General features: G+C 34.1%; 1 protein-coding gene across 1 annotated transcript; it reads left to right on the forward strand.

Moving 5' to 3' along the window:
* Positions 1-637: 637 nt before the first annotated feature.
* On the forward strand, positions 638-2,242 carry tcf21 (transcription factor 21). Its single transcript, NM_001164979.1, is given in 3 exon segments — positions 638-679; positions 991-1,290; positions 1,432-2,242. Coding segments are annotated over 2 exon segments (378 nt in total). The 5' UTR covers positions 638-679; positions 991-1,014; the 3' UTR covers positions 1,534-2,242.
* The last annotated feature ends 9,938 nt before the right edge of the window (positions 2,243-12,180 follow it).

Genomic DNA, 12,180 nt, shown 5'->3' on the forward strand with positions numbered 1-12,180 from the left:
AGAAAGATTTATTTGTTCTACAATCCTAAGCTAGTTCTGGATTCTAAAATTAAGAATGTCGTATGCATTCACTAGACCAAGAATACACTATTCTGCCACATAATAGTGTGTATCATGTCTATAGAATAACCTTCCCTAGCAAGAAGGACATACGAGACACTTCACTATGGTTCTTGACAAAAACAAACGTATATTTTACGACGAATATAAAAAACCAATAAAAAGGTATAACGTTACTGAAAAATCATAACACATGTTCACACATTGTACCGGCTATAATACGGAAGCAATACTATGTTAGTGTGACAACAATACTTGCAATTTTAGTTTTCCTTGTAAACTTCTAGTTCATTTACGTTCATTCCAGTTTAGTTTTGAAGCAAAGTCAAGTCAAGTCAAATACTGTCAAATTGTCGTATTACGTCATAGCTTTAGAGTCGGCGTCATGGCGTGGTCTTATCTTCCACCACACGCTATGTGGAAATAATTACTAAATGTCGGAAATAACAACGCACATGTGTTTGTTTATAAAACCAACTGGTGCATATCATTGGGTAGCATACTGTGTACATGACGTCACAATACGTACTTGGGTATATAAAGAACACTGATCACAACAGTACATACACCATACGCAGTAGCATCCCAGACGCATCGTATTTAAAACCGGAACTTAGAGGTAAGTATTCTACTCTTATAGTTTTCATGATCAGGTTCGATACTAGGAATCACGGTATTATAGAACACCAAGTTACCGCTTAAATAACACACATATATTTAATCACAGTTTTTGCGAAGTGATTGTGTTCGGTATATCGCGTAATTGTAGAGTGCGGATTGCAACTGTTCATCGGAGGAGTATAGATTTAGTTGTAGTTTGTTCACTTTGTTTCGGTATCGCGACAAAATAAAGTGAACTGCGCTCCATGTATGTGAATACCAAAACGCAATATGAATAGGGATTCATCTTTGTGTTCATTTTGTTTTCAGAGTATTTGAAGAAACCTATCCAGTATGACAGGGAGCACTACACAACGCCGGAGAAGAAGCAGGGCACAGGGAGCGGGGATAAATAAATCTAGGGATGCCGCAAATGCAAGAGAAAGAACCCGGATGAAGATTCTCGGTAAAGCGTTTCAGAAGCTCAAGACAACGTTACCATGGGTACCATCTGACACAAAATTATCGAAGTTAGACACACTAAAGCTGGCATTGAGATATATAGATTATTTGAATCAAGTACTGGACGGTGAAATTGTGGAAACAGCCGTAACGTCATCGCATACAATGGTGAGTACTACTAGTATGTCTATATTTAAGTTGAAGAGAAGAGTCGTTAAGATGTGAATCTTATTTAGCGAAAACCGCCCTCTATAGTGACGTTTCATGCCATGTTAAGTTAGTTCTCATACAAACTTTTCTTTTTTACAGAAAACCTGGCCTTCGCCATTTGCAGCATTTTTGTCGAAGGAAGACGGTGTTCAGGGCGACGAGATAAACTCAGGAGACGACCAATATTGCGCTGCTGGGTGAATAACCATGGCAACGATGACGACAATGCAATTCGTATACACTCCGAAAGAAACTGAAATGACGTCACTCGTACACGTGACGCAGGAACACTTTCAAAATGAGTATATATTTATGTCAGCGTTCGTTAATCAATATGACCCACTCTGTAAAATGTTTGCATTTTTAGAAAGTCACACGAAAGATGAAACACGTTGATGTCCTAGTATATTACTATATGACGAGAAATCTTGTGAGCAAAAATCATTCCGTTCTGCGAGTGTCAGTGTAATTTTCCGCTACGTAGTGTGTAATAGAAACTTGGCATAACACACGAAAATCGGAATCTGTTGCAGCTATTTTGAAAACGGGAATTCTAATCTCAGTAGTCACGGTCTCTTCTACGGACATGTTTTTATAATACATAACTGGAAGACGGTGACGTCAAATATTACTGGTCCTTACAGTTACATGAACTGTAATTATGTCTACATAGGTGAGGAGTTCGTTGAGTCCGGGAATTCTAAATGTCGATGACCATGGTCACATGACCCTCTACATGTAGTACTAGTGTACACAGTCGTCAAACGAGAGGCGGGTGTACAGAAACGCGGACATGTCGAAACATTATATTCCATGATATGGTCGACAAGAGGGGGGAATTCAGTTTATATTTGTATATTTAAGAAAATCTGTAATTAATCTGTAAATAAAATATTTGTTTTTAAACTCATAAGTTGCTTTATTAAAAGTTTGCTATAATAAAAACATATACAAATTTATCACAGTAAATCATACCAAAATTGTTGTGTGATAATTCACATACATGCACGTCATTTATATTTAAAGTTTTCATGGAGTAAACATATGCAAAATATTTACTAAACTGAACACATTATCACATGAATAGCTTATACTATTATTCAAAATTCTCTACATTTTTGTGATAGCGACATGTGGCCATCATAGAACTACATGTAATTATTAACATAGGTCAGCGAAGAACAATTTGAGATATGATGGAATGATTCTGCCATAGAAACAAATGATAAACTACTAAGTACTCAAAACACTTATGCCTTCGAAGTTGTTTTGCGGAAACAATAGTTCGGTGACCAAATATTTTTATCTCAACATGAAAAATTTGAACATTACAGTTACTCAACTCCACTTGCTATAGATTTCGAGGGTTTCTAAGTATGTTTTAATTATAGCGAACTACCGTACTGCCACTATCATATAATACGGTTGGATCGTCTGACCTTGTCAGCTTCTTTTCTGTAAATTATATAGTAACCTCAAACCCCGAACGAATTTTTGAAAGATACGCTATGGAACTTGAGAAGAAAGCTTGCAATTTTTAATATCTTCGTTTGATAGGCTGTAGGTTGACGACTTCATTTGAATATGGTTCTGCATGAATTAGAATAGAAGTCATTGTACTCCACTGAGTATTCGTTCATTCGCATGTACAGTTAGTATGTACGACGATACTAGTAATACTAACTACGCATGCGTATAAGCGTGTTTTCATCGTACAATATACCGCTATGTATGCTGCATTTTAGTTTATGATACGCAATACAATTTTATTATCAACATGTAGTATTAGAAATATACAATATATATTTATCATCAACGTGTAGTATTAGAAATATACAATATATATATTTATCATCAACGTGTAGTATTAGAAATATACAATATATATTTATCATCAACGTGTAGTATTAGAAATATACAATATATATTTATTATCAACGTGTAGTATTAGAAATATACAATATATATTTATTATCAACGTGTAGTATTAGAAATATACAATATATATTTATTATCAACGTGTAGTATTAGAAATATACAATATATATTTATTATCAACGTGTAGTATTAGAAATATACAATATATATGTATTATCAACGTGTAGTATTAGAACTATACAATATATATTTATTATCAACGTGTAGTATTAAAATATACAATATATATTTATTATCAACGTGTAGTATTAGAAATATACAATATATATTTATTATCAACGTGTAGTATTAGAAATATACAATATATATTTATTATCAACGTGTAGTATTAAAATATACAATATATATTTATCATCAACGTGTTGTATTAGAAATATACAATATATATTTATTATCAACGTGTAGTATTAGACATATACAATATATATTTATTATCAACGTGTAGTATTAGAAATATACAATATATATTTATCATCAACGTGTAGTATTAGAAATATACAATATATATTTATTATCAACGTGTAGTATTAGAAATATACAATATATATATTTATTATCAACGTGTAGTATTAAAATATACAATATATATTTATTATCAACGTGTAGTATTAGAAATATACAATATATATTTATTATCAACGTGTAGTATTAGAAATATACAATATATATTTATCATCAACGTGTAGTATTAATAATATACAATATATATTTATTATCAACGTGTAGTATTAGAAATATACAATATATATTTATTATCAACGTGTAGTATTGGAAATATACAATATATATTTATTATCAACGTGTAGTATTAGAAATATACAATATATATTTATCATCAACGTGTAGTATTAGAAATATACAGTATATATTTATTATCAACGTGTAGTATTGGAAATATACAATATATATTTATCATCAACGTGTAGTATTAGAAATATACAATATATATTTATTATCAACGTGTAGTATTAATAATATACAATATATATTTATCATCAACGTGTAGTATTAGAAATATACAAAATATATTTATCATCAACGTGTAGTATTAGAAATATACAATATATATTTATTATCAACGTGTAGTATTAATAATATACAATATATATTTATCATCAACGTGTAGTATTAGAAATATACAATATATATTTATCATCAACGTGTAGTATTAGAAATATACAATATATATTTATTATCAACGTGTAGTATTAGAAATATACAATATATATTTATTATCAACGTGTAGTATTAGAAATATACAATATATATTTATTATCAACGTGTAGTATTAATAATATACAATATATATTTATTATCAACGTGTAGTATTAGAAATATACAATATATATTTATTATCAACGTGTAGTATTAGGAATATACAATATATATTTATCATCAACGTGTATTATTGGAAATATACAATATATATTTATTATCAACGTGTAGTATTAATAATATACAATATATATTTATTATCAACGTGTAGTATTAGAAATATACAATATATATTTATCATCAACGTGTAGTATTAGAAATATACAATATATATTTATCATCAACGTGTAGTATTAGAAATATACAATATATATTTATCATCAACGTGTAGTATTAGAAATATACAATATATATTTATTATCAACGTGTAGTATTAGAAATATACAATATATATTCATCATCAACGTGTAGTATTAGAAATATACAATATATATTTATCATCAACATGTAGTATTAGAAATATACAATATATATTTCAATATATCAACGTGTAGTATTAGAAATATACAATATATATTTATCATCAACGTGTAGTATTAGAAATATACAATATATATATTTATTATCAACGTGTAGTATTAGAAATATACAATATATATTTATCATCAACATGTAGTATTAGAAATATACAATATATATTTATCATCAACATGTAGTATTAGAAATATACAATATATATATTTATTATCAACGTGTAGTATTAAAATATACAATATATATATATCATCAACGTGTAGTATTAGAAATATACAATATATATTCATCATCAACGTGTAGTATTAAAATATACAATATATATTTATCATCAACGTGTAGTATTAGAAATATACAATATATATTTATCATCAACGTGTAGTATTAGAAATATACAATATATATTTATCATCAACGTGTAGTATTAGAAATGTACAATGTATATTTATTATCAACGTGTAGTATTAGAATTATACAATATATATTTATCATCAACGTGTAGTATTAGAAATATACGATATATATTTATCATCAACGTGTAGTATTATAAATATACAATATATATTTCGTCAGTATTGCATCTTCCAGGTTTAGGTGAGGAGTATGCCAAAGACATAAAACATCCGTCGCAATTACGTCATTACGGTTTAAAATGCAGATTTCAAACTATGGTGAGCGCCCTGTGAGTTCATTTTACATCTACTAGTAGCATAGTTTAGATGTAGATGTAGACTGGATGCTATCTATTATGGTAAGGCTTTGGAAAAATCTACGAAGGACTCTCTGCTCAGTAAATGACAGGATTCCAGGTTACTTGTGGTGGGATTACGCAGATATTAGAGACTGTCTATGGCCTATTTATGTGTAGCAACAAAACACGTAAAGTGTTGGTCATAAAACGATGGCTATTCTTTTCTAATTTCACGATGAATGAACTTGTCACGTGCCGAATAGCACACGTTTCGAAAACCTCGTCTAAACGCGCTCGTACGAGTCAAAAAATGAACCCGTTTGGGCCCGCTTCTTGGACCTGCGGGACCATCCTTGGCATTTACTGAGTTATGAACGCTCGGATCCGATGTGGAAATTAATAATAACTGTAACTGACTGTAATTACAAATTTCGATCGATTACCATCGTGAAACAAGTTTTAAGAGCGACCTCATTCAGATGCCTACACCGCTGACATTCTCAAAGGCGGAGCTACGTCACGATCCCGGACTTTGCCAGGGCCAATCATAAGCAAGAACAAACAATAGTTTTTCGAATTAATACATTACGTCACGCTAACGAAACAATCATTTCTCTTCTTCCGACATCCTCTTCATATGAAATATATTGGGAACCCTCTCACATTCACAAATGTTTGATTTCGCCGAATGCTTGCAGACGATATGTCGAGAAGTGTCGTACATTTCACTAGATGCCTCGTGGAATGTATATTTACGCGTGGGGCTTTTTTTCAAAATAAGTTTACAAAATATGTTCTTACTGTTATTTGTTATGAGGTGTGTTTTTACTTGACTTCAATTTAATGACGTCACTGTAAACGATGTCGGGAAATGACCATAGATGGCGCTGTCTAAAATAAGTTACTGCGTTACAATAGTGACAGCATGTCACACTAAGGTACAAGTAGAATAACAAAACTAATGTAAAGAAACACGTGGATGTAGGTGTACATCACTGACTAATAGACCGGAGGGGAGGTGGTGCATTCCAGCACAGCGAATGCGGGGTTATGCTTATGATTATTAGATACTGTATGCCAATAAAGTATTCCTGGGAGCGAACGTACTCTGCGCTAGTTGTCGAAACTCTCCTGAACAGTTTAACAAGAGTACCCCTATATGTGCAACTTGTGTAAATTCGGTTGTTCAGGATTATCTCAATGTTGAGTTTGTGCTGTTTATTTTACTTCAGCTGTTTGCGACCGACGTTCCACAGCAGCTTTTGCCCAGAGTCCGTAGAAACAGCAGTGAGCGTCCGAGCAACACGGAACGTTCTGTGACGCAGCTCCGTCCCTGGGAATATACACCATACAATACAATTATGTTCGATCTGTTCAGAATATAGTATGATTGAGATAAAAGTTTTAGACGATCAAATGTGAATACATGTACTAGAATAAAATGTCATGACTGAAACATAGTACATTGTAGACCCATCTATACAATATAATCGATATAATCGATGAACTATAATCAAGTTTTATCTGTCACTACAGCAGTCCAAAAGTTTACATCGTTGGGAAACACCAATAACACACTGCAACACCGGAATACGATAATTAATCTGCGTCTACGTTTCAAACGGAAACACTGGATTTAATATGTCACCACAACATTATCGTAACTCATTGCCACCGTATATTTACATTGTGTTTGAGTTTCATAAACAAACCAAATGGCTTACACGACTCGTCCTCGATCCCCGAAACGAGCGGCAGTCGTTGGTAACATCCAACACGTCAAGAGAAGTACTATGTGTTCAGTACATGCACCAATTGAACGCTAATCCACTAGGCTTTCCTTGTATCGTCTTCGCTGTTATTAATACTTGTAACCAAAGCCAGGGTACCATTTCATTTATGTAAACAATTGCGGAGAATTACTTAGTCTCCAGCCTTTCTGGTTGTACTCAGGATGTCAACACTTAATTGTAAATCCGGTAGATCAGGGCGAGCCCTAATTCTATCTATCCCAGCGGTCTTTCAAGTATGCGATACATTTGATATTATTTTCTCTGTTTACATGTTCTTTATTTGCCAATATACTGACGATGTATACCCCTAATATGTTTCACTAATTTTCGAGTTAAACAGGCGATAAAATGAGATACAGGTATACCCCACGATGAATTAGAAGTTAAATGCCCCATGATGCAACGCGTTGAAAAGCATCCAGTCCTGTTGTTTATGAAATACATATAACTAGATGCAGGCGTAATCCCCCCCCCCCCCCAACCATCAGTTGAATTGATATCTAGTAGAAGCAGGGGATGTGGACTAACAGTACATGCGATACAAGATGTTCCGGCAATATATGTATATTGTACAGAAATACAATAGTGTTATTAGAACCAGTAAACTCAACTAAAACAGTTGATGTCGATATAAAAGTCTGTTTTGCTATGAACAATGAATGGCGATATATTATTAACTAGAACCAACTGTTACAGAAATACAATATTGTTATTAGAACCAGTAAACTCAACTAAAACAGTTGATGTCGATATAAAAGTCTATTTTGCTATGAACAATGAATGGCGATATAATATCAACTAGAACCAACTGTTACAGAAATACAATATTGTTATTAGAAGCAGTGGAATCCAATACAGTATATATCAACTAGAAACATTGAGTGGCGATATAAAATATATCGACTACAAGCAACGAATGCCGATATAAGATATATCAAATAGAATCAGTAAATGCTAATACAATGTGTAAACGAGTCATGCACGATTCAGATGATGTTTCTTTGATGGTTGTGATACTGATACAAAATGTGTAAAAAATGAACTGTCCACAAGATATTTTTGAATGTTTTTGAAATCTCACATTTCAGCAATTGCCCACCAAGAACGTTTTATTCTTTTTTCTCTACATCATAATGTTACAGCTACTTATATATTGCATTCACGTTATAAACTTTTGTGGAACACCCACAATGCAATGCAACAGACGGCTGTATCGCCATGGTACACATTGCGTGCAAAGAACACATGAAATTAACGACCACACAAACATTGGGTCTAGTCGCGTGTCAGGCCCGATGTGTCGACAGGGAACTGAATAGTAGCACAGTGATTGGCTTCATGCCCGGGACGTTGCCAATCTGACGTAACTTGAGCGTTAAAACACAACTTTGGAGACAAGGTCTAAAAGCGCTGCGAGCCATGGGAGCTTCAAAGGAGGCATATACATTATTATTGTATACGGGCACGTCGGCAGCTAATGGGGATGTGACGATGAGGGGTAGACTAAAAACATGAACAAAATAATATTCAGACATATCTACACCCGTACATTGGGCAGCGGCATAACCTTAAGTTGATACTCACTTTCACTTACTTTCCGTTACTCCGCGCTTATTTACATGTGGTTATATAGTACATAGCGAAAACCGAGCGTAAATGGCTGAATACACATGTACTGTAAAACATGTCTTTTTAGCTTGCATGTTATTTTAGCTAATTTAGCTAATCTGTAATTTCGCTAATTCAAAATGCAAAATGTAACAGAAAGTATATTCTCACAGGGAGATAGTCGACACTTTAGCTAAATTAAGATTCTGTTAATTCATGCCAAGAGTCAAATCTGCTAACATTGCATGCAACTATTTCAACGTGTTCTACAGTATATTTCCACAATATTTTCACTGTTACTTTCCCTTTGTAGTGTCATTTAATTTTTCATATCTTCCTACTACTATTGCAAATATATGAGTGGAGAATACTAGTATACTCTGAGTCATCTCAGACGCGTTTTGAGATGCTGGCTGCTTTTTTGACTTTCGATCACGTTCAGCACAGTTTGGCGTTATTTACTCAGTATACTAACCCTATATGAGTGACGAGCAAAGAAGAGTTCCCAGTTGACCATTTCACTAATGTCTTCCGCCTTTCAGTCACCACTCGTTTAATTAAAGCCTGGCTGTAAATACAAAACGCTGCATTTCCGTAGAGGTCGCCATAGACGGGTTGTCACGTGATTATGTTGAATTCATCCCGGGCGATCTATCAAATACCGGAAGCGCACAGTGACTATGGGTACGCTAGTACGAATCGTTATTAAAAAACTACACGGCTATTCAATGAAACTCCTTGTAAAGACCACAGTCCCTCGGTGTGGAGGGACTGTGTAAAGACGAATGATAATATATATTGTACGAAATACATATGAGCTTAAGGTCGACTTTTGATCATGTTGGGTGGCTGGAACATTTGTGAAAACAAGAGAAAAAATTGCTGTTGGTGTTGCATGAAAAGTAATGGCATATTCAAAAGAAATAACAATGTAAAGACAAAACACGGGGGAAAAATAAACAATTGCTACACTATTCCAGCCACCCCATGACATTTGAGCCCCAAACAACTCAAGGTTGTAAACATCTGTTCACATTCTACAGTTCTTTCAAGGTGCAGTCCGAACTTCAATTGGTCAAATACGCCGGTTTTACCACCATGTATACATCTACAATAGTTTTCACTATTCACTGAGGTACGGTATCTTTCTGTCGACGTTCGTTATTTACAATAATTCTTAGGTAAGTGTATTTGTATGCAAGCTATACAGCTCCATGAAGACATCATCAACAACAATAACAACATCACCAAACACATTTATGTTGAAAAGCTGAAATTATTTGCAGGGATAATATAAATAACAGTTACAGTATATGAAAGTTGCACACCATCCCTCATATGCGGTGTACGAATGTGTGTCGGAACGTCAAGCGAATCTTTGGCTTGACGTGAGTCACTGTTAAACATCAACATGTCTCTAAGTTGCATTGTGGGCAACATTTTGTTTCAAGTCTTTGACATGTGCACCAGCTGCGGTATTCGCAGGATAACCGCCTTGTCAATTGCCGAAAATGCCAAGCAATTCCGTCGATTTGGTTTATAGTATGATTGAGTTTTTAGCACTGAATCTTTGTTCGACGATCTATTACAAACATGGTTATTCGATGTGAAGGACTCGGATTTTCCAGCAAATCTGAAACAGACATCATAACAGTTATTCCAAATAGCCATTAGTTCACACTCACGCTTTTTGAATTATAGTTAGTTATGTTACCATGGCATCCGAGCAAACATACTGGACTGGCTCAACCGTAGCAACTTTATAATTCTTTTTTTTTTATCTTGGTCAGATGCAAATTTCACGTCAACGCGGGAGATTTTACAAACTTGTTCTTCGAGGAATTATCATATAAAATAATAAAATTACCAACGGCGACTGAGCCAGTCTAATTGCGTAGATTGTTTTGTTATGTATGTGTTTAGTGCGCTCCCGAAGCACAGTCCAAATAGCAATGTATGCCGGGATATATTGTTAGTGAAGGCAATAACGATAAGCGATGCCACGCGTTGTGTTTCGGTCCATGCTGCGCGCAAACGCTCTAACTTTAAAGCGGAGAGGATGTCATTTGCGCACGTACAGGATTTGAGTCCCAAGTGACGATAACAACGCACGCAAAAAATGCGAAGGCTCATGGGTAGACGCTTGTTTGTAAACAATGACACGCTATGGCCATCTGCCGCATGCGCAGATGACGACTCCCCCGCTGTAAGATTTGATTTCTGGCTAGGTTGCTCAAAGAATAAACGGTTTTCAAGTAAGTTTTGCCGACAATACAACTTCAAGTAACTGTAACAAAATCATTTATTTTTTTGTCTTACTTTCCCAAGGTAGCATATTATTTCAATATATATTATTACACATGGTAGCAGTATAACTGTGGTTAGTTTTGAACATGTCACGTGATGTCGCTGTGTGGGAACATTACCACATCGACTCCTGTAAACAGCCAAACTCGAACTGGTAAAATAGAAATGTTCATTGTTACATGATGTCAAATTCGATTCGATAAAACAATCTTTTGATTTTCCTTTGACGTTTTCATGTGATAAGAATCTAGCGAGTTTTATTGTTTGGCGAAAATAGCGAATCAAAACTAATTGCACGGAAGAAGAAAAACAGTCCCCTACAACAAAACTAATACTGTCCCGCGTACGGTAACATAGCAACGAGAACTTGAAACTCCTCTATGGGGACTCGTCACTCACGTGTTATGACATTCACCTAAACACTGAACTGTTAGAATAATCACTGTTCAGGATTTCTGGCGTCGCCAACGATACTGGATGATTGACATCCGGTGAAGTCAGAGATTGATTACGTCGTCAACTATACACATTAGAAACTCTGAGAGGGTAGAAAATAGAACAAATGTGCAAGTCGTGTTTTCCTTCACTCAATTTTAGAATGATATTGATGCGGTACGTTGTTTTTAATTCCTTGTGAAACATATTCAAGTTTGTATTATATAATAACAATTGTTTTCAGTAATTTCTTCCGCGGGTCAGTGTGGGGGTGTTTTTCTAAAATTAGGGGGTTAGGGGGTTTACCAGTAGACATTTTTACAAGGT

This window comes from Saccoglossus kowalevskii, chromosome 18, assembly GCF_978046115.1.
Source record: "Saccoglossus kowalevskii chromosome 18, keSacKowa6.1, whole genome shotgun sequence".
Taxonomy (NCBI): Eukaryota; Metazoa; Hemichordata; class Enteropneusta; family Harrimaniidae; genus Saccoglossus; species Saccoglossus kowalevskii.